Raw genomic sequence first — 24,375 nt, 5'->3', positions numbered from 1 at the left:
GCTGCACATACATTCCAGATAATGTACACTCATCCAACATGACTGATGCTTTGAACATACTTAGACAACTCAGGGATGCACAACAACAAGACTACGTCACAAACACAGAAGACTGGCTCACGTGGTTGTTAAGCAGCTCTTGGAAATCCCTGCTGTTTAAAGGACTTGTTTTAGTTGGTGTTCTACTATTGTTATTGTGTCTTTTTACTTCATGCGTCATACCTTGTTTGAAGAACATGGTGTCAAAAATGGTAACTGCTTCAATTAATGCTTACATCACCCCACCACAGAATGAAGAAGATGATAATGAGATAGACATTTGGATATAACATATTCACAAAACCCACTAATTAATGATGTCCTGGCTAAAAATGTTTTACAAGTGGCCATAGACTGATACATTGTTAGTGAGTTGCTATGTATATATACAGGAGAAAAAGATCAAACAACAGGAGGGAATGTTGAAAGATTTTATTATGTTTATGCTTAGAAGTACATTTTGTTTAAGGTTTTCTAGATGTGTTTGCTCTTTTTACTAGAGAAGTTACGTTGTGCAAGCTTTGTGTGCTTTCCAGAGCTCTCTGACTTTCACACCCACATCCTGGGAGCATGGGAGAGGTCACACCTTGTCTTATTGTTTATTGCCATTTATGCTTAGAAATGTTTACTCATATATGCTTAGAAGTATATAATCATTTGTAGATTGAAAGAATGTCTCATCCTAGGAGGTCTGTAACAACTCTGTGTAGCATGAAGAGGGGAGTGCGTTCACTCCTCCTCAGAGTGTTCTGGCATAGATCACACGTCTCCTAGGAGAGGTCGTATCTTCTCTTGCTGATATATGGTATAGCAAACACACGTATATCTGTTTGAGTCTAAGAGCCTTTTGTTTAGATGGACCGCTAGACTCCTGGCACCAGCTTTGGGGAGTCTTCACGGGATCATATCTCACTACACACACACACACACACAAGGTATACGTCATCTGTTAATGAAACTATGCATATTCATGTAACCACAATAAAAGAGCAGTGTTACGGGAGAACGGAGGAGAGCAACTGAGGTCAAGCGAAGGAACGGCGCCTGTCCAGTTCTCTCCCGTGCACGTTAATTTGTAAAACCTGTCTGAGTGTCACTTATTCCAATCTGAGTTGCATTACAGGAAAACTCCTGACAAAGGCAAATACGCATTAGAACGTAATGCTCGTATCGTTTTCCTTTGCTACATAACAATGTGAGCAGCTAATACTAAGAAGGCTGCTGTTATTAGCTAATGCTAATTTGATGTGAGTTAGCATTTTCCGATAATGCTGTGACTTTTCACTTGCATTATAACGTTGTGAGGAGTTAATGCTAAGTATACTGCCATTAGCAGCTAATTCTAATTAGGGGTGCTAATGCTAATATCGTTGTGTTTATATTTTTTCTTACTTTTTAACAATATGAGTAGCTAATGTGAACACTTATTTTTTTCATTCAATTTTAACTGAGCCCCTGCGATGTGAAGAGTTAATTCTAAATAGGACGCCTACCATTATTAACTAATGCTAATTTGAAGTGAATAAGCATTAGTAGCTAATGCTAATACCATATATTCTTACTTTATAACAATATCAGTAGCTAATGCTAACACTACTATAATTTCCGTTAGGCCTGTTTAGCACTAATTAACTTCATTTAGCATTAACAAGTTTATGCTAAATTAGTGGCTTATGCTAATTTTAGGTGAATAAGCATTGGCAACTAATGCTAATATCATATTTTCTTGATTTATAACAATATGAGCAGCTAATGCTAAGTACATTGCCGTTACTAGCTAATGCTAATTTATCCGTTTAATGTTTTTTCTTACATTTTAACAATATGAGTAGCTAATGCTTATACTATTTTCCTTCAATTTTAACAATGTGAGCAGCTAATACTGAGTAGGTTACCGTTATTAACTATTGCTAATTTGATGTGAATTAGCATCATCCGTTAAGGCTTAATCTTTTCCCTTGCATTATAACAATGTGAGGCGCTAATGCTAAGAAGGCTGCTGTTATTAGCTAATGCTAATGTGATGCAAGTTAGCATTATCCGATAATGCTGTCACTTTTCACTTGCTTTATAACAATGTGAGGGATAATGCTAAGTAGGCTGCCATTATTAGCTAATACTAATTTGAGGTGAATTACCATTTTCAGCTTATGCTAACAATGTTTTATCCTACTTTTTAACAATATAAGTAGCTAATGTGAACACTATTTTTCCTTTCCCTATATCAATGTGAACAGCTAGTGCTATGTAGGCTGATGTTAGCAGCTAATGCTAATTTGATGTGAATTACAATGTGTGTAATGCTAACACTGTTTTCCTTTACTTTATAACAATGTGAACGGCTAATGCTAAAACTGTTTTACCGAGCATTATAACAATCTGAGCTGCTAATGCTAAGAAGACCGCCATTAGCATGTCTAATTCAAGGCAAATAGGCATTAGAATGTAATGCTCGTATCGTTTTCCTTTGCTATATAACAAATTGAGCAGCTACTGCTAAGTAGACTGCAGTTAGTAGCTAATAATAATTTAATGCGAGTTAGCATTATCCGATAATGCTAACACTTTTCAACGATGTGAGCAGCTGATGCTAAAAAGGCTGCTGTTATTAGCTCATGCTAATTTGATGTGAGTTAGCATTATCTGTTAATGCCAACAATATTTTTTCTTACTTTTTAACAATATGAGTAGCTAATGTGAACACTTTTTTTCATTCAATTTTAACTTTTTCCCTGCGATGTGAATAGGACGATGCTAAATAGGACGCCATTAGTGGCTAATTCTAATTTTAGATGGAAAAGCATTAGCAGCTAATGCTCATACTCCTTTGCTTTGAAAGAATGACAGCAGCTAATGATACGAAGTCTACCGTTATTAACTATTGCTAATTTGATATGAATTAGCATTATGTGCTAATGCTAATACTGTTTTCCCTTCCCTTTTAACAATGTGAGCAGCTAATGCTAATTTGATGTAAATTAGCATTATATTAGTGAGCAGCTAATGCTAAGTAGGCTGCCGTTATTAACTAATGCTACTTTGAAGTGAATTAGCATTATGTGCTAATACTAATACTGTTTTCCCTTACTTTTTAACAATGTGAGCAGCTAATTCTAAGTACGCTGTTGTAAATAGCTCATGCTAATTTAATGTGAATTAGCATTATTCAATAATGCTGACACTGTTTTCGGTTTTCTCTTACTTATTAAAAATGATAGTAGCTAATACTAATACACCTTTCTATTGGGTAACAACGATGTGAGGAGTTAATGCTAAGTAGGCTGCTTTTAGCAGCTTATTCTAATTAGGGGTGAATAATTATTAGCAGCTAATGCTAATACCGTTTTCTCTTTCCTTATAACAATATGAGCAGCTAATGCTAATTTGATGTGAATTCGCATTATATTAGTGAGGAGTTAATGCTAAGTAGGCTATCATTAGCAGCTAAAGCTAATCTGAGGTGAATAAGCATTAGTAGCTAACGCGTATACCCTTCTCTCTTGTGTTATAATGATGTGAGACGTTAATGCTAAATAGACTTCCATAAGTGACTCTTTTCCCTTGCGTTATAAAGATGTGAAGGGTTTATTCTAAGTAGGCTACCATTAGCAGCCAAGTAGCCAATTTGAGGTGAATAAGCATTAGTAGCTAACGCCAATACCCTTCTCTGTAGTGTTATTATGATGTGAGACATTAATGCTAAAAAGGCTGCCATTAGAAGCTAATGGTAATACTGTTTTCCCTTGCTTTATACAACTTGAGCAGCTATTGTTAAGTGGGCCACTTTGCTCTGCTAAAGATTTGTGTGACCATGATGGAAACTCTGATAAGCTAATGCTGCGAAGCTAATGCTGTTTATGGGTCCTGTTAGAATCAATATTTCATTCTCATTCTGTTGTTTGAGAATAATAACAGAAAAATGTGCACTTGAGAACAAATTTATTGTGAATTCAGCTGTGAATGTAGAGTTCGTCATTATTTAAGCTTCCATTTCCATATGTTAGCTGACACTTTATTAGGTACACAATGGCATCTATCTCAGGTACACCTGTGACCTAAATGTTCCTGCAAACAGACTCCTTGGAGACCCCTACATAAATATCCATGTACTATCCAGCTAGACTAGTGTGTCTGTCCCTGACAATATTCATGCATGTGTGATTGTTCATGTCTCATCTGCAGGAAACAAACAGGAAGTGAGTAAAAGACACAGGAAATGTTTCCAGCTCTTCCTCCTCTATCAGACATTGTTCATACCTGAGAGTGTCCAGTCTCCAGCCTGGATCCTTCAGTCCAGCCGACAGCAGCTTCATTCCTGAGTCACCTGGATAATTGTAACTCAGGTCCAGCTCTCTCAGATGGGAGGGGTTGGAGCTCAGAGCTGAGGCCAGAGAAGTACAGCCTTCCTCTGTGATCAGACAGCCTGACAGACTGCAGACACACAAAACAACAATCTATCTGTCAACAATCATTTTCTCTTTGTCACAATAACATCTATCCATCCATTCAATGTAACTTTATTTATAAGTGACAATACCCAACAGACAACAACAATCATCTGAAACTGTTTAACAGTGTAAGGTAACAGCCTCCAATATTAGAGAGAAAGCCCCAACCATCAGACAATCCACTGTGAGCAGCACTTGGTGATGGTGGGAAGAAGAACTCCCTTTGACACAAAGATCCTCCCAGTGAAAACAGGGTCCAGGAGGATCTACCATGACCGGTCGCAGAGAAGAGATGAGCTCAGAGAGACAAGAACAAAACACAAACTAAGGAGAGAGAAGACAAAATTTAAGGACAGTAGTGACATATAAAAGCATCAGGAGTGAAAAGAGGGGATTGAAGAAATCAGAGCATCATGGGAAGTCCACCAGCAGCCTGAGCCTATAGCAGCATAACTAAGTGATGGTTCAGGGTCACCTGATCCAGCTCGAACTATAAGCTTTATCAAAAAGGAAAGTTTGAAGCTGATCTTCAAAGTAGAGAGGGTGTCTGTCTCCTGAACTCAAACTGGGAGCTGCTTCCACACCAAGTCCAACATAGCCAGGCTTTCTTTGCTGCTTTGTCAAAACCTCAAATCCCAGTCAGAGATGATGAGCATCATCACAGTGATGATCATTTCTCTGTTAACCCAGGCTTTCTGCTTCAGGATCTGTGCACGCTCACAGAACAAGGAGACATTTAAACATCATTTCACTAAATGGATGGACTGAGCTCAGCCTACAGATGAACTGGTGCCAGAGATCATAAAGAACATCAAATAGTCAAATTCAACACTTTAGATGGAAATAAGAGATTAATGCTGCAGACAATCATGAACCTGCTGAATTCATGAACATCAAGAATGCAGCGAGTGGTAAAATAAAGATTTGACCTCAGTGTGCTCAGTGTTACTGTCTGTTCCTAACATATTCCTAACATGATAGCTGCACGTTAGAGCTCTAAAACTGGAACTGACACATATTTAAACTCTACATGTTACTCAGTACATTCAGTTCTGACACTCGCCCACAGTCCAACAAAGGAAACATGGAGATCACATCAGTTTGTCATCACAGTCTAAGCAATTATTTTAATCACAGTTTTTAAAATCATGATTATTGTGAAAGTGCTCACTGGCTCTGAATATAAAAGCCATGGGTCACAGGAGGGATGTTGATCAGTGCTGGCTTGAAATGGGCGTCATTATGCGTCTCAACCAATGAGAGTATTGAGGGTGGGCCTAATACTACTGCAGCACTCACATGACCCAGGACAGGAAGAAAGGGGTGGGGACAGTTTTTTATCACCGGAGTACTTCATGTCTGAAGTATCACTTAAATGCATTACACGCTGTTGATTGAAGAAGTCGGTCTGAGGAACGTTCTTAGGATCAACAAATGATGGCATGTATGAGCCTCCCTCAAGACGCACCATCACAAGAAGAACACATGAGCTGTAGAAAAAGGAGAGACTACAAAAGCCATGGCGTTACAATATGAACCTGCTGTTGGTCTCTCTGGAGACTACTGGACGTAGCTGGGTAACCATGGTTACCTGGGAGTTACAGAAACATGCAGAACATGTGATTCATGTTGCACAGCAGTGGGATATTTGCACAGCTGTAACCCTGCAGGTATATTTAACATGATGTATTTCTCAGTGTCCTGTCTGTGTGTGAGAGACAAACAGCCTCTGTATGTGTGTGTAAATACAGCATGAATATGTAGAGGACATGTTTGTGTATATAAGTAAATGAATGCTCTACGTCATTTGAATCTTTGTTTCTTGTTTCTGTTGCAGGTCTGTGACTGAACCTCTGGGAGGAGAAAAGTTGGTTTCATGCTCTGTGATTCTGTGTTTTGTCATCTCTCTCAGGTGATGGAGAGCTCAGATGATGACCCCGCCTACGTGGTCAAATTCAAGTCTACATTCAGAACAGACCTGGAGACACACAAGCAAAATGCCAACATTGTATATGTGAAAACTGCTGCTGCACTGGAGCCAGATTCAAGGAGCTCAAGTGTTTACCCAGATCTGAGAGGCTGAAGTTTGGGCCTCAGTCACCAACTTACTGAAGGAAAAGAGGGTTGTTGGAGGGAAACCTGTGGAAGCAACAACATCCGAGCCACCAGAGAAAAAGTTGGCCCTATTGGTGCTTCATCAGAGTGTGATTGTGAACAGGAGGAAGACTCAGCTGAGAACAGTGTGGTGGATACAGAGCAGAGCCCACCATCAGTACAGAGGCCTGTCCATTAGAGTGCTGCTCCAAACATGCAGCACATGTACTTGGCCACAGCTGCAACATCTGTACCTGTGAAAGCTCGTTCTCTGTTGCTGCTCATATTGTACAGAAGAAGAGAGTTTCTTTATCATCAGAAAATGTCAATGAGCTTGTGTCTTAGCAGCTGGCTCGGTGCAGAGGAGGAAGAACATGTCAAGTCAGAGGAAGATAAATGCAGTTCATGTTGTCAACTCAACCTGGACGACTGAAAGAGTTTTTCTTTGTCTTGTTTCTGACTGAGATTCTCCAAAGGAAATCCAGTACAAACACACACTTCACACACTCAAAATCCCTGCACAGTAAATGAGCTGATGAGCGTTTGTGCTGCTGCCTGATAACAGAAAAATATTTCTGCTGGTTCCTGTTCTGAAAACACACATTTATAAATGTTCACTTGCTTTTGATCAAAGGTGCCTGTTATAATGTTATGATGGTGGCTCTGGACTCTGAGGGGAACTTTGTAAAAAACTAGATCAAATGTTGACGTCCTGGCAGAGGCAAAGAACTTTGATTTGATATTTGATTTGATTAGATTCATGTTTCAGCTCAGATTGACAGAAATATTTGAACTGCTACTGTGTTAAAGGGAATACTGCTGTTAGAAAGCACCTGATTTGTTTCACATCTGCACACTAAATGTTGCACTTCTATACACTACTTTTAAATTCATGATTGCATGTTGCTGTAACAATGCCATTAATGGAGATTTTGAGCTTCATTTGGGCGCATGCGCACGCAGCGACCGGCAGTGAGTGAGAGCTTGGCATCCTAAGTTTTTAAGTTCTTATCGTTTCTTTTCGTTTCTATCGCTGCCATGTGTTTTGGTTGAAGGAAGTGACAGTTTTCTTACAAAGTGACGCTCCACAACAGTGAGAACGTCATGGATTCTTTTTTCTTCATTGTGGTTGGATTTCTACTGTGCTGGATTGTTTCCAATGATGTGGCTGAGGCCGTGAGTCAGCTGAGGATTGTTTACTCCCGCGACGAACTGTTACAACTTAACTTACCATATGATGGTAAGGACCTCAGCTCATGTATGCCGGATTTTATACATAAAGACTCTAACAGAATGAGCGAGAAGAGGAAGAGGAAAAGAGGGAGACGTGGAGGTGTTAAATTGCGTCTGAGGAGACAACAGGTCAGTCGGTTTCCCCTGCCCTCTGTTATCCTTGGAAATGATCAGTCTCTTAGGAACAAGCTGGATGAACTCCAGGGAAACGTCAGGTTCCAGAAAGACTTCAGGGACAGCTGTGTAATGGCTTTTTCCGAGACATGGCTGACGGAGCTGGGTCAGGACGCCGATTTTTCAATTGACGGTTTTGGAGCTCCCTTTCACCGGGATCGGGATGCAAGGGTAACAGGGAAATCTCAAGGAGGGGGAGTATGCTTGTATGTGAACAAACATTACTGTAGCGCTGTGACTGTTAGAGAGCGTATTTGTACACCAGACATTGAACTTTTATCCGTGTCACTGCGCCCTTTTTATCTCCCTCGTGAGTTTCCACAACTTTTTATTACCATAGTTTACATTCACCCGAGGGCTCACCCCGCCTCCACTTGCAGCATCATTTCAGACGTAGTGCAGAAGCTGCAGGCGCTCTCTCCTGACGCACCAAACTTTATAATGGGGGATTTTAACAACATCTCTCTTAAATCAACTTTGGGCAATATGTATCAATATGTATCCTGTCCTACCAGACGGGATAAAATGTTGGACCTTTGTTACGGATCGGTGAAGAATGCTTATAAATCCCTCCCACTTCCTCCTCTGGGATCTTCTGACCATAACTGTGTGCATCTTCTGCCCATCTATAAAAATGTCTTAAAACGAGAGAAGACAAAGACTAAGGATGTTGACATATGGTCAGAAGAATCTGTGCTTACCTTGCAGGAATGTTTTAAGTGTACAGATTGGGAAGTTCTTATTCAGTCTTGTGGAGATGATCTCGACGCTTTGGTGGATGTTACTAGCTCTTATGCAGTATTTTGTAAAGATATGATTATACCCCATAAGCGCGTTAAAGTCTACGCTAATAATAAGCCATGGGTCACTAAAAGCGTCAAATCCTGTTTAAGGAAAAAGAGACAGGCCTTTAAAGAGGGGGCTGTTACCGATTTTCAGAAAGCCACCAAGGAACTGAAAATCGAGATCTTGAAAGCAAAACAGAGCTACAAAAACTTTTGGGTCTGCCTGGACTTGTATGAAAACCATAGCAGGGTTTCAAAATCCCCAGAGCAGCAGTCAGATCATTTTAGATGGTTTTAATTCAGACAGAGATTTTGCAAATGCTTTAAACATGTTTTATACTTGTTTTAGTTCTTCTGATTTTAGCGAGGATATTTTGGAACTGAAACAAAAACAGAGATACTCAGCACTTTATCATTGAACTCAGCGATGTCAAAAAGGCCTTTCATACAGTTAATGTGAACAAGAGCCAGGGTCCTGATAACATTAGTGGCCGCCTAATTAAATCTTGTGCTGATGAACTCAGTCCTATATTTCAGGTTATTTTTAATAAATCCTTGCAAACACAACATGTCCCCTCTCTTTGGAAAGAAGCAGTCAGGGTTCCTGTCCCTAAATCTAGTCGTCCAAAAATTCTAAATGACTTCAGGCCTGTTGCTTTCACTTCAGCTGTAATGAAAGTCTTTCAAAAAATCATCAGGAATGTGATTATGAAAGAGACTGAACATCAGCTGGATCCAATGCAGTTTGCATATAGGCCGAACAGAGGAGTGGAGGACGCACTTTTGACTTTACTAAATCTGATTCTTAAACATGTAGAGAGTAAAGGGACTTTTGTAAGACTTCTTTTCATTGATTTTTCTTCGGCTTTTAATACAATACAGCCCCATATTTTAATTAAAAGACTTTTAGAACAGTTTGAAATCAGGAAAAACCTGGTGGGCTGGATTTTAGATTTTTTAACTGACAGGTCACAAAGAGTGAGAATAAATGGGATTCTGTCTGACCCAGTGTTCTCCTCCACAGGTTCTCCTCAAGGGTGCGTCTTATCACCCTTATTATTTATTCTCTATACAAATATGTGTCAGAGCAGACATGAAAACAGGGTCATTATTAAATATGCAGATCACTCTGTTATTGTCAGCTTATTGAAAGAGGGTGAAACTAACCACGGTCCAGTCATTGATGACTTTGTTCAGTGGTGTGAGGAGTCTTATCTCCAGCTGAACATATCTAAAACAAAAAATATGGTGATTGATTTTAGGAAACAACAAAATGGGCACGCAGTCACTTTAATTAAAGGTCAGAAAATAGAGCAAGTACAATCATATAAATATCTTGGGACCATAATCAATGAAAAACTGAACTCTGATCAAAATTGCAAATCAGTTTGTAAAAAGGGTCACCAGCACCTTTATTGCCTTAGGAAACTTGCTCATTTCCACATTGACCAAAAAATGTTAACTTTGTTTTATCGTTCTTTTATTGAGTCTGTTTTATCCTTTTGTTTGGTGGCATGGTTCGGTCAGACCTCTGTCACAGAGAAACACTCACTGAATCAGATAGTGAGATGGTCCAGTCGTCTGATAGGTGAGCCACAGTCTTGTTTAGCCTCCCTATACTCCAAGCAGGTACAGAGGATGGCTTTATCAATCCTTAAAAATGGTTCCCATCCTCTAAGGGGTGAATTTCAGCTTCTTCCCTCAGGACGGAGGTTTCTATTTCCGAGATGCAGGACAAAGCGTTATAAAAATAGCTTTGTCTCCGTTGCTGTCACTGAATTAAATAAGAACTCTTTTTGATTCGAAATATTAAATTTACTATATATGTGCCACAGTGAGGTTTATATCTTTATTAGATATGTGTGTTTTTAAAGGGATGCCAAATGCTGTCATTTTTTCTGTAAAGCAAATTTACCTTGCCTATGGGTATAAATAAAGTTACCTTGAACCTTGAATGGTGATTCAAAGTGTTCATGGTTGCCCAGCACTGCAAATGATTGTACAAGTGTGACTGATCCACTTTCTAATGTGTGTGTAGCCAACACTGTGTGTCACTGTGTCACAGGTGAGTTTGTGTCTCCAGATTCTATGAGGAGAACAGGATATAGTGAATTAGTCCAGCAGCTTAAAGTCTGACCCCATCCTCCATTTAGATAACGCACACCAACAACTGAATACCTTTGCCTTTGTGCAGCTGACACTTCATTTAAATGTCCTTCTATTCTGGTTCATCTGGTTTCAGTTTCTATAAACACACAGGTTTCATCAGTGACTCCATGACCTCAGTAATCTTTGCTGAGCCTTAATGCTCTGAACAAAGCTGCACATCACAAGACTAAATAGAAATGAATCAGTCTTTCATTTCTCACTTCTGTTTGACTTCAGCTCTCAATGTCCCACCATAACCCATTGAAAGAATTACTGTCCATCCAGGGTCCTGAACATGAAGGTGATGAAGGTGGAGTATTGTGAGGGCTGATGGAGATGATGATGAAGATATTTAGCTGGTTTGCTAGTTAGCTGGTCTGCTAGTTAGCATGGAGCTAACTCCTTAGAACATTTGACACTAAACTGTGTATACTGTGTGAGCAGCTTTCATGGCTGCTCTGTGTTACTCTCCAGCCTCTCTTTAACTCAGTCCTCTCAGTTTTTTTCCACCTTACAAACTAGAAAACCTTCTTTTTCAGCTTCTCTACACCCAAGCTGTTGCTAAGGTGCTACCTGCATGGAGACTCGGTCTCTCTCACTGAACAATTACACTCGCCAGCCAGACTGACACCACTCCACAAGTACACCACTAGGAGGCGCTAAAAGACTACAAAAACACCAAACCTGGGACTGTGACATATTCAGTCTGTTCAAATGTCCAGCATGGATATATGAAGAATGTGAAAAACATAAGGTGAACAAATATCACTAATCAATGATTTACATTCAGACATCCCTATAAAGTCACTGTTTATGCCTTAATATAAATCCAGTGTGAAAGGATCAGCAGTAAAAAAATTAAATCCTGACCTGAGAGTTTCCATTTTACAGTGTGGACTCTTCACACCAGCAGACAGAAGCTTCACTCCTGAATCCTGCAGGTCAGAGTTACTCAGGTCCAGCTCTCTCAGACTAGAGGACTGAGAGCCGAGGACTGAGAACAGAGCTTCATAGCCTCTCTCTGAGAACTGACAATGACTGAGTCTGAAAAATGAGAAAAAAAGATAAACATTAAACAAACACTGTTGTTAAAATGTAGTGAAGGTGCACTGAAGTGTTGTTAGATTCAGCAGTATGCAATCCTGTTTCTACAGGAATCCTACATTCCTGACTAAGATACAACAAATGAATGACACTGACAGACACTGGTTAAAATACACTGATCAAACGAAGAAAATATCAAAATGGTACTTAGTTTTTTTCAGGAATCCTCCTTTCCTTACTAAGATACAACAACAAATTACCTTTAATAGCTTAAATACACTGTTAACAAAAGTACACTTATCAAATTGGTACTCGGTAGAGTGACGGATCAATTCTGGTATTCTAGGGCAAATGCCAAATGGGCTCCATGTGCCGGACAGTGAGGTCAGGGCATTAACACCAAAGCAGCTGATATTGATCAATAATTCTCTGCTACTTAAACAATCAGAAAACTAGTGCAGATGTTAAACTGACTTGATGTTATACTTTGATTAAAAAGTATTTATTTCTATATCCGTTTAGGTGGAGCATTTTACTTAGTTAATTCTGCTAATTTGATGAAAAACAACCTCACTCAATCTCACCTCAGCATATTCAGTTTACAGTGTGGAATTTTCAGTCCAGCAGAAAGAAGCTTCATTTCTGAATCCTGCAGGTTGTTGATACTCAGGTCCAACCCTCTCAGACTAGAAAGCAGTGAGCTGAGAACTGAGGACAGAGCTTTACAGCCTCTCTCTGAGAGATAAGGCACATTCAGCCTAAAGCAAAAGGGAAAAAAAGATCTAAACTGGAATTTAAAAACATATTGGTAAACAGAAACAAGTGAGGATCTGGTAGATTTACCGACACCGGTTTAGTACCTGCTGGCACATCCATACACAGCTGTTCATCGGCTTCCCAAAATAAATATTGTTCTAAATAATTCTTACTGATCACAAACTGAATCTTGCTGCAGTTTCTCACAGTTCACCTGTTTCATTTGTGGGTGACTGCATCTCAAATGATCATGGAACTTCGACTCAACCATCGCCAATTTAAATTGCATGGTGGTGTGGGATTTTGGCTTTATATCTCAAAAACTTTTCAATATATATTGGGGGTTTTATTGTGAAAAATTGCTTATCAACCTACTTCCAGCATGTTTGTTCACACTTTTGCTCATAGTTGACAATATTTTTTTGAAACCTTTTCACACATAGTGGTCACTACAGTGGACAGTTATTCAAAGGCTGTTTTCTTGTATTTGTCAGTGTTGATGGTATACTTGCACAGAAACCACTTCATTGGACACTGATGTGTCACTCCATACCCTGCTACCCACTGGTCATTTAATGTTACTATAGATGTGTGAAGTGTTTCATTGTAATTATTGTTATGTAACCCTTTCATGCATGAATTATGACAACCTCAATCAGGATTTTTTTTCTCAAGTATTTTTATTCATCTTTTCATGCCTAAAGTGGAATAAAATACTCAAGAAAAAAATCCTGATTGAGGTTGTCATGATTCGTGCATGAAAGGGTTAATTATCTTTAAATAAATCTAAAGATAAAAGCATATATTGAACAACATTTTTCTCTGTTATAATTAGAATACCGCCTGAAAACAACATGTTTGGTCTATTCAGATGAGACCATCTACTGACATTTTTCTTTTTATGGTACAAATTGCAGTTGCTCAATCCAGCATGAAAATCATTTACAGTTTTTATTTTGGATTATTGTAATTATACGGTGGAATAGTGTTGAGCACCATTGCCTCACAACAAAAAGACATGCAGTTAATGGGGTTAGATACTTTATTCATCCCAAAAGGGAAATGTTTGTGTTACTGCAGTACAATAATGAGTAAAAATAATACAGGTGAAGTCTGGTTAATTAGTGAACCTAAACTGTCTATAGGTGTGAGTGTGAATGATTCTCTGACTCTCTGTGTTAGCCAACTGGGATATGCTCCGTCCCTGTTAAAGTGAATTGTTTAATGTTGTCATTTTTATGCTTACCACATCTACATTGTTTCAAACTCTGTTTTCAAAGGCATTCCTTTGGTTCTGACCAAATTTTCCCTCGTTAGTGAGTAAAAGACCGGTTGAAGATGTTCTGTCTTGTTTTCTGTTCTTCATGAGGAATAAGTCTCTAAACTAGCAGGGCATGTGGAAACACAGACCCAACAGTCCCCCTCACAACCCTGAACTGGGATTATGCTATTCAGAAATTGTCACTTGTTGTGCTTAACAATGTGAAGTTTTTATTAGCGTTAGTTCAAATTTCTTATAGGATTTTACAGGACTGTTCCTTCTACCATCCTGTTGTAATGTGCTGGATTCATCAAACAGGAGTATCTTAAAACAGCCTGCAACTTAGAAAGAATACTAATTTTAAAAAAAGTCTCTAAATGGGTAAGATTGCATCAATTAGAAGTTCTGAATGTAGAGCAGGGCGATATGGCCAAAAATATTTATCACAATATATATTTGAAAATTTGCGATAACGATATAACTGACGATATAATTGATGCAAGACAAAATACAACTCCACAACTTTAAAAAAAAACCATTCATTTATTTTCACTTAAACAAGCAGCTGTTTTTTTTGTGCATTAAAGCTATATAAAAATGTAACAGTGCAAATGCAAATTCCTTGCTGAAAGTTTAACCAAAAGGCATTTCCAGTACAAATGGGCCGAGATATCCTGAGCATAACCATGTATAATATCCACTGAAGTTAAAAAGAGGTGCTTTGCAACATTAAACTGCAGTGTGCCAAATAAAAAAAGTCAAATACGTATTTTTCGGACCATAAGGCGCACGGATTATAAGGCACATTAAGCAAAACAATGCAGTCAGATGAATCAAACTTTATTCAACTCATTCTTCTTGCTTCCTCCACTTGACATGTTATTGACTAACCTCGTATTGTGGATGGATTATCTCAGTTGTTCTCCTGACTGTTTGGTCCGTTTACAACATCCTGCCATGCGATTGCATTTGTCTCTAACCATCAGGAACCTTCACGTTAACGTTTATCGAGTGGAAAAGTGTTAGCGTTCATCCTCCAGCTTCACTGTTTATGTTATGCTAACATAGCTGTGTCGCTAGCGATCATGTAGCACATCATTATATACCAGTTATCCCAACTTCAGTAACCCTACAAACGTCACTGCTGTTTAGTTTCCCGTCTTCATTTATGTTGGAAGTGATAGCAGAGCTGTACATTTGAATTTTTTCAGAAATCTCTTAGTCAGAACATGCTATATCATGTTTAGGTAACTAGCGAAACTAGCGAGTTAACTTCCGCTAACTTCTAACTCCGTTAAGTGTAATAAATTCTGTTTTCATGGATGCCTGGATGTTAAACTTAAAGGTTACACCTGGTAAAGCATCAATGCTGATCGTTTTATTAAAGATGAAAGAATTTAGAAAGTTTTTAACTCTTAGTGATGCTGCAGTGTTCGTTCGACTTTGGGACCTGAAGAAGACGGAGTTTAGGACCAGAATTACTCCAAGATTTACGAGCACCTTAGTCCGACAAATACGGTAATAACGATGGCCCGCTTGCATGTTCTACAAAAAAAATGTGCTTTGTTGTGTATCTGACAGACAAACACCAAACCAGTTCCACATCACTGAAGTTGCACCATTTTTACAAATCAATTTTGGTTCATCCGTTTCACTCAATGATCTGCTTTCGCCCTTCTCATTCTCCGTTGCCGCTGTGCTTTTTCGGCCATGTGCGTATGAAAACAAAGGTACTGCGCATGTGCGTTTTACCCATATTCTATCGCAATATTTCATTTTCTTATCGTTGCCTAACATTGTACCGGTATTACCGTGAACGGTATAATATGGCCCAGCCCTGTCTGTTGGTTTTGTCTAATATTCATATAACTGCCCATCCCTAAACTCCTTTACCCCCAGTGAGTCTGAGCAGTACCAATAGCAAAGAGGTGCAACACTGATGAAGCTGTGAGCTGAGCTGCAGTGATGAGTGAGGGAGCTGACTGTCTGCACTGCTGAGGTGAAGCAGAATAACAGATGTACTTTCTTTTAAAGGTGGCTAGTGGAAGGTTAGGGAAAGACGAGTCCTCATTCTATGAACAGGGGACCGTTCTTCGTACCTCGCTTACTACATCCAAGATCAAATGACACATCCAAGATTAAATCATCGCGCCAACTTTGAGCTCGCTAATCCGGTTCTCCGAACACACCTGTTGTTGACGATTAGTATAGCTGGGTGGCTTAAAAGGGGCTACGCATCGATAGTAGAAACATTGATCGGCAACCCTTTGATTGGTCGGCGAGGATGTCAAAGGAGCGCGCTCAGTATTTCACGGCAGCAGAGCAAGAACTCTTGACTGAGGGATATCAGGAGTTTCAGAGTTTAATTAAAACGCAAGGGAACACTGCAAAGGCTGCAAAAGCAAGAAGAGAGGGCTGGCAGAAAGTTGCTGACAAATTAAACTCGTAAATAATTTATTATATTATATTACATTATATCCTCTTTCACATTAGAGCCACAACAGGACCCACTAGAACATGGGAACAAGTAAAAGTGAAATATAAGAATATTCTACAGAATGGTAATATTTATCACTTATATTGCTTTTAGTCTCTTGAAAAGAGACCCTGAAATAATCTGTTTGTTTGATTATAACAGCAACCAAGAAAAGGGCAGAGCAAATAAAGACAGGTGGTGGTCCTGCACCCCCTCGTCACACCCCGGCAGAGGAGCTGGCCCTAGGGTTGAATGCCACCAGACCCATTATTGAGGGCATCCCTGGGGGCAGCTCTTCCTTAGACCAGCAGCCGGGGTGCAGTAGCAGCAGGACCTTCATAACTGGTGAATGAGCTCATAATTCTATTTGTACAATATAAAATATTTTACATGAAGTATTACGTGAAGTACCCTCAGAAGGTCTGCTAGATGATGTTAATGCAGCACTACGGATGATACCTACAACCACGATTACCGACACTAACAAGCTGATCTACAATACGGCAGCAGTGATCAGTGAGATGCTTGGCTACAAGTTGAACAGCCACAAGGGGCAGTACCCTCCATGGAGAAGGAGGCTAGAGGGCAAGATCAAAGTAGCACGAAGGGAGGTTAGCCAACTAACGGAGTTGCAGAAAGGCGCGACAAAGAAGGTGCATAAGAAATACAGCAAGCTGTCCATACCTGAGGCCTTGGAAACTGCCAAGCAAAGACTCACAGCCTTGGCCAGCCGCTTGAAGAGGTACACCAGAGAGATAGAAGGCAGGAGAATAAACCAGCTGTTCTCCACAGAACCAGCAAAGGTGTACGCTCAGTGGCAAGGGAACAATAAGAGAACAGCACCACCAAGGCTGGAGACGGAGCAATACTGGAAGAGCATATGGGAGAAGGATGCAACCTATAACGGCAATGCTAAGTAGCTAGTGGATCTGAGGGCAGACCATAGCGACCTCCCTGAACAGGGTCCAGTAACCATCACAGTGGCAGACATCCAAGAAAGGGTCTCCAGTATGAAGAGTTGGACAGCACCAGGCCCTGACATCGTTCACGCCTACTGGCTGAAGAAGCTGACTGCACTCCACGAGCGTCTGGCAGCACAAATGAACCAGCTGCTAGTTAACGAGAGACACCCGGAATGGCTAACCGAAGGTCGGACGGTCCTGATCCCCAAGGACCCCAAGAAGGGACCAGTCCCATCCAACTACCGACCAATAACCTGCCTCAGTACTACATGGAAGCTCCTGTCAGGCATCATATCGGCTAAGATGAACAGGCACATGAGTCAATACATGAGTACAGAAAGGAATTGGCAAGAATACCAGAGGCGCAAAACACCAGCTACTGGTAGACAGAACAGTCAGCCGAGACTGCAAGACCAGACTGACCAACCTGTGCATTACAAGAAGGCCTATGACTCAATGCCCCACAGCTGGATACTGGAATGCCTAGAATTGTACAAAATCAACAGGACCCTAAGAGCCTTCATCAGGAACTCAATGGGGATGTGGCATACAACACTAGAGGCCAACTCCAAGCCCATAGCACATGTCACAAGAGGGAAGGTAGTCAGAACTGAGGGGATTGAACTACCAGAAGGCAACATTGCAGACATAGAGGACAGTTACAAGTACCTGGGGATCCCGCAAGCAAATGAAGCGGCCATGAAGAGGCCGCTAGGAAAGCTGCAACTACCAAGTACCTGCAGAGGGTCAGGCAAGTCCTGAGGAGTCAGCTGAACGGTAAGAACAAGATCCGGGCCATCAACACCTACGCCCTGCCCGTGATCAGGTACCCTGCTGGGGTAATAGGCTGGCCAAAGGAGGAGATAGAAGCCACTGACATAAAGACAAGAAAGCTCCTTACCATGCATGGAGGGTTTCACCCCAAGTCCAGCACCCTGAGGCTGTACGCTAAGCGGAAGGAAGGGGGCCGGGGACTGGTGAGTGTCAGCACCACAGTCCAGGATGAGACAAGAAACATCCACGAATACATCACAAAGATGGACCCAACTGACAGCGTGCTCAGTGAATACCTCAGGCAGCAGAAACCCAAGAAAGAGGAGGGAGAAGAGGAACCATCATGGAAGGACAGGCCCCTGCACGGTATGTACCACCGGCAGATAGAGGAGGTGGCTGATATCCAGAAATCCTACCAGTGGCTGGACAAAGCTGGACTGAAAGACAGCACAGAGGCACTAATCATGGCAGCACAAGAACAAGCTCTGAGTACAAGATCCATAGAGGCTGGGGTCTATCACACCAGGCAAGACCCCAGGTGCAGGCTGTGTAAAGATGCCCCAGAGACAATCCAGCACATAACAGCAGGGTGCAAGATGCTAGCAGGCAAGGCATACATGGAACGCCATAACCAAGTGGCCGGCATAGTGTACAGGAACATCTGTGCCGAGTATAACCTGGAAGTCCCAAGGTCAAAATGTGAGATGCCCCCGAGGGTGATGGAGAATGACCGAGCTAAGATCCTGTGGGACCTTCCAGATGCAGACGGACAAAATGGTGGTGGCTAACCAACCGGACATAGTGGTGGTAGACAAACAGAAGAAGACGGCTGTAGTGATCGATGTAGCGGTTCCGAATGACAGCAATATCAGGAAGAAGGAACACGGGAAGCTGGAGAAATACCAAGGGCTCAGAGAAGAGCTCGAGAGGATGTGGAGGGTGAAGGTAACGGTGGTCCCCGTGGTAATCGGAGCACTAGGTGCAGTGACTCCCAAGCTAGGCGAGTGGCTCCAGCAGATCCCGGGAATAACATAGGAGATCTCTGTCCAGAAGAGCGCAGTCCTGGGAACAGCTAAGATACTGCGCAGGACCCTCAAGGACCCGAGCTTGAAGGATAAACCGCCCGCAGGGGCGTGCTGGGTGTTATGTTATATATATATATCTATATAGATATATAGATATATATATATATAGATATATAGATATAGATATACACATATACACACATATACATATACATATATACATATACATATATATATACATATACATATATACATATACATATATACATATACATATATACATATACATATATACATATACATATACATATATACATATACATATATATATATACATATACATATATACATATACATATATACATATACATATACATATATACATATACATATATATATATACATATACATATATACATATACATATATATATATATATATACATATACATATATACATATACATATATACATATATACATATACACATATACATATACATATACACATATACATATATATATATACATATACATATACATATACATATATACATATACATATACATATACATATATACATATACATATACATATACATATACATATATACATATATATATATATATATATATATATATATATATATATATATATATATATACATATACATATACATATATTAGGGGTGCAACGATACAGAAAATTCACGGTTCGGTTCGATTCGATACTCTGGTGTCACGGTTCGATACTTTTTCGATACAAAAAAATGTTCATGCCTTTTTAATTTGTCACTTATTAAAATTATAAATATATATTTTCATTCAAAAGTACAGTTTTTAAATGTAATGTTGCTGAAACAACAAAATAATAAAAAAAATAAATCTATCTGATCGAGAAATCACTCATCTATGGAAAAGAGAGTTTATTACAGAGAAATGGCTCTTTTCAAAATAAAAGCTATACTATACGCTTCTTCTGGGGTATATTCTCAGCAGCATATTAAACATATCAGGTCCCCATAAGGAGAATCTTGTGCTAACAGCTGTCTAAATGACTCGGGTAAAGTTTGTAGCATGCGTGCTTGTTGTTTTTGTCCGCTTCCACTTGTCTTTGCACTAAGATGATGTCGGAGTAAATGTGCAGTCATATTCGTTGTGTTCTCACTAGTGCTGTCAGTATTAATCTCGTTGAAATGACGTTAACAACACAACACGGCAAATCTCCGTTAACAAGCTACCGCGGATCGCCCCGTGCGTGGGGCTGGACGGCGTCAACACTTTAACCAGCAAACTGCGCTAACGCACTAGTTCCCACCCATGTAATTGAGCATTGCGTGGCACATCCGACATACTGTTTTACTTTTGTCAATGACGCGCTTACCATCAGGGTCATGCTTCACATGAAAACCAAGATAGTTCCAAACGCCAGATCTGAATTAGGGTGGGGGAGGTTCAATTTGCCATGTTGCAACGAGCTTAACTTCTGTCTCGCTAGCTTGCGCTGCGCTCAGTGGATCAGCGCTCGACAGTGCAGCCTAGGCGGATAAGTCGAACGCAGATCCACTGACCTCTCAACGCAAACAGCATCGTCAGAAGAAAAGTTGATAAAATAAATAAAAAATTTTGTATTGTTCGATACATATGCGTACCGAACCGAAAGCACTGTATCGAACGGTTCAATATCGATACGAGTATTGTTGCACCCCTAATATATATATATACAGGGAGTGCAGAATTATTAGGCAAGTTGTATTTTTGAGGAATAATTTTATTATTGAACAACAACCATGTTCTCAGTGAACCCAAAAAACTCATTAATATCAAAGCTGAATATTTTTGGAAGTAGTTTTTAGTTTGTTTTTAGTTTTAGCTATTTTAGGGGGATATCTGTGTGTGCAGGTGACTATTACTGTGCATAATTATTAGGCAACTTAACAAAACACAAATATATACCAATTTCAATTATTTATTTTTACCAGTGAAACCAATATAACATCTCCACATTCACAAATATACATTTCTGACATTCAAAAACAAAACAAAAACAAATCAGCGACCAATATAGCCACCTTTCTTTGCAAGGACACTCAAAAGCCTGCCATCCATGGATTCTGTCAGTGTTTTGATCTGTTCACCATCAACATTGCGTGCAGCAGCAACCACAGCCTCCCAGACACTGTTCAGAGAGGTGTACTGTTTTCCCTCCTTGTAAATCTCACATTTGATGATGGACCACAGGTTCTCAATGGGGTTCAGATCAGGTGAACAAGGAGGCCATGTCATTAGTTTTTCTTCTTTTATACCCTTTCTTGCCAGCCACGCTGTGGAGTACTTGGACGCGTGTGATGGAGCATTGTCCTGCATGAAAATCATGTCTTTCTTGAAGGATGCAGACTTCTTCCTGTACCACTGCTTGAAGGTGTCTTCCAGAAACTGGCAGTAGGACTGGGAGTTGAGCTTGACTCCATCCTCAACCCGAAAAGGCCCCACAAGCTCATCTTTGACGATACCAGCCCAAACCAGTACTCCACCTCCACCTTGCTGGCGTCTGAGTCGGACTGGAGCTCTCTGCCCTTTACCAATCCAGCCACGGGCCCATCCATCTGGCCCATCAAGACTCACTCTCATTTCATCAGTCCATAAAACCTTAGAAAAATCAGTCTTGAGATATTTCTTGGCCCAGTCTTGACGTTTCAGCTTGTGTGTCTTGTTCAGTGGTGGTCGTCTTTCAGCCTTTCTTACCTTGGCCATGTCTCTGAGTATTGCACACCTTGTGCTTTTGGGCACTCCAGTGATGTTGCAGCTCTGAAATATGGCCAAACTGGTGGCAAGTGGCATCTTGGCAGCTGCACGCTTGACTTTTCTCAGTTCATGAGCAGTTATTTTGCGCCTTGGTTTTTCCACACGCTTCTTGCAACCCTGTTGACTATTTTGAATGAAACGCTTGATTGTTCGATGATCATGCTTCAGAAGCTTTGCAATTTTAAGACTGCTGCATCCCTCTGCAAGATATCTCACTATTTTTGACTTTTCTGAGCCTGTCAAGTCCTTCTTTTGACCCATTTTGCCAAAGGAAAGGAAGTTGCCTAATAATTATGCACACCTGATATAGGGTGTTGATGTCATTAGACCACACCCCTTCTCATTACAGAGATACACATCACCTAATATGCTTAATTGGTAGTAGGCTTTCGAGCCTATACAGCTTGGAGTAAGACAACATGCATGAAGAGGATGATGTGGACAAAATACTCATTTGCCTAATAATTCTGCACTCCCTGTATATATATATATATATATATATATATATATATATATATATATATATATATATATATATATATATATAAGGAAGGATCCTGTCTATCCCGTCTATCCCGCAATATACGCTGAATTCTGAAAACTCTCCTTATCAATCTTGCACCTTCCGCAATGGGTTGCTCGCGTACAAACGGACAGGACATGGCTGCGACAGACTTCCCAAATCCACCTTCGCTTTTATAGCCGTGGTCTCTCATCTTGATTACACAAAGTAATTTACTATTACTACTCTAAAATATGAATTACATCTGAAATAATCAAATACATGAAATAGAATGATTAATAGTACATTTCCCTTTTTTTAGGAAATGACCTGTATGTATCTGTATGAAATCAATAAAAGAATCAAATACTGCATTATCTTTAGTTACATTGATAATATTTATTTATGGAAAAACAGTGGAGAAATATCGCTGTTGCTTTCGTATAAATGAAGCGGACATACTTGAGTGGCCGCGATCTAATCCTGTTTACATAAAGTAAGCCTGCTCCCGAGCAGGTTTACGCTTACGGATCTGTTGCTATGACAGCAAGTCCCGGATGAGCTTAGGAGAACCGAATGATCCAAGATCACGCGAAATCGTCAGCAATCAAATCCGGCTAACTTACTTAGCGAGGTACGAAGAACGGACCCCAGGTGATAGGTTTAAGTACTCAGCAATGAGAGAGAAGGCTGGCTCAGATCCTCGTGAGTGAGGGTTAGTTACTCCAGGATAAAGTCAAGATATGATGAAGAGATTCTGGGAGACTGAACCAGTGAAGTTTAATGGAAATTATTTCTACTAAAGCAGATATAGTGATTAGTCCTTCCATCAGTCATCCACAAAGCAGTGAGATAAAGTCTCAAGTCTCATTCTGCACAGTGTAAATGTCAATGTCCTCTGGATCCTCACTGATCATTGGATTCTGTCACAAACTGTCAAGGTTCACAGACTGTGTACAGTCAGAAAACAAAGTGATGACATAGGAGGGATTGAAAAAGAATCAAGCTAATAGATCTAACAGCAGGAAACCTGAAGAGACACGAGGAATATGATTGAATCTACCAGCACAGTACAATCACCAGTACAGTTCTCCAATCTGCTGGGTAACTGTACTGGTGAGGCTGATTGTAACATATAGAAATGAATTCATCTTCAGCTGAGCAATAAGACCAGAGGAGGAATGAGGGAGTTGATGATTATCACCTATGGCTCCATCACAGTCTTTGAACGTCTTCAGTCAGTGCCCTGTGTGGTCAAGTCCCAGTTTATATTTCTGACCTTCTAGAAACATACAGCTCTTCTCACAGTCTGAGATCCAGTCAAAGGCTGTTACTGGTCCCACTAACTCATTTATTCAGACTCTAGTGTTCAGAGTGGCCTTTAACTAGTTTTAGGCTGTATGATGTTCAGTGTTTGCTGTTTTATGGGTTCATCTTCTGTTTTCTTTGCCTGTTTCTATTGTAAAGCACTTTGTGGTTTTTCACATGTGAAAGCTGCTGTATAAATAAAGTTTATAGTATAGTAATAAGTTTTTAAGCGTCCATCACACATTGCACTGATGACATATTTACTTACATGACTTTGTTGGAGGCTTTGACCACTGGCAGCAGCCTCAGAAGAGCCTCCTCTGAAGCAGAGTATTTCTGCAGGTCAAACACATCCAGATCTTTTTCTGATGACAGTAAGATGAAGACCAGAGCTGACCACTGAGCAGGAGACAGTTTATCTGTGGAGAGACTTCCTGATCTCAGGGACTGTTGGATCTCCTCCACTAGAGAACGATCATTCAGTTCATTCAGACAGTGGAACAAATTGATGCTTTTCTCTACAGACAGATTCTCACTGAGCTTC

At 40.2% G+C, this 24,375-nt stretch overlaps 1 protein-coding gene across 1 annotated transcript in view; it reads right to left on the bottom strand.

The window, feature by feature from the left end:
- The window catches only part of LOC134620328 (uncharacterized), a 229,285-nt gene that overhangs the window by 59,408 nt on the left and 145,502 nt on the right, over positions 1 to 24,375 (bottom strand). Inside the window, 3 exon segments of the mRNA XM_065470095.1 lie at positions 4,297 to 4,470; positions 11,792 to 11,965; positions 12,550 to 12,723. Of these exon segments, the coding sequence (XP_065326167.1) occupies positions 4,297 to 4,470; positions 11,792 to 11,965; positions 12,550 to 12,723 (522 nt within the window).

This window comes from Pelmatolapia mariae, linkage group LG3_W (genome assembly GCF_036321145.2).
Source record: "Pelmatolapia mariae isolate MD_Pm_ZW linkage group LG3_W, Pm_UMD_F_2, whole genome shotgun sequence".
Classification (NCBI taxonomy): Eukaryota; Metazoa; Chordata; class Actinopteri; order Cichliformes; family Cichlidae; genus Pelmatolapia; species Pelmatolapia mariae.
This window is presented reverse-complemented; position numbering and strand designations above follow the sequence as displayed.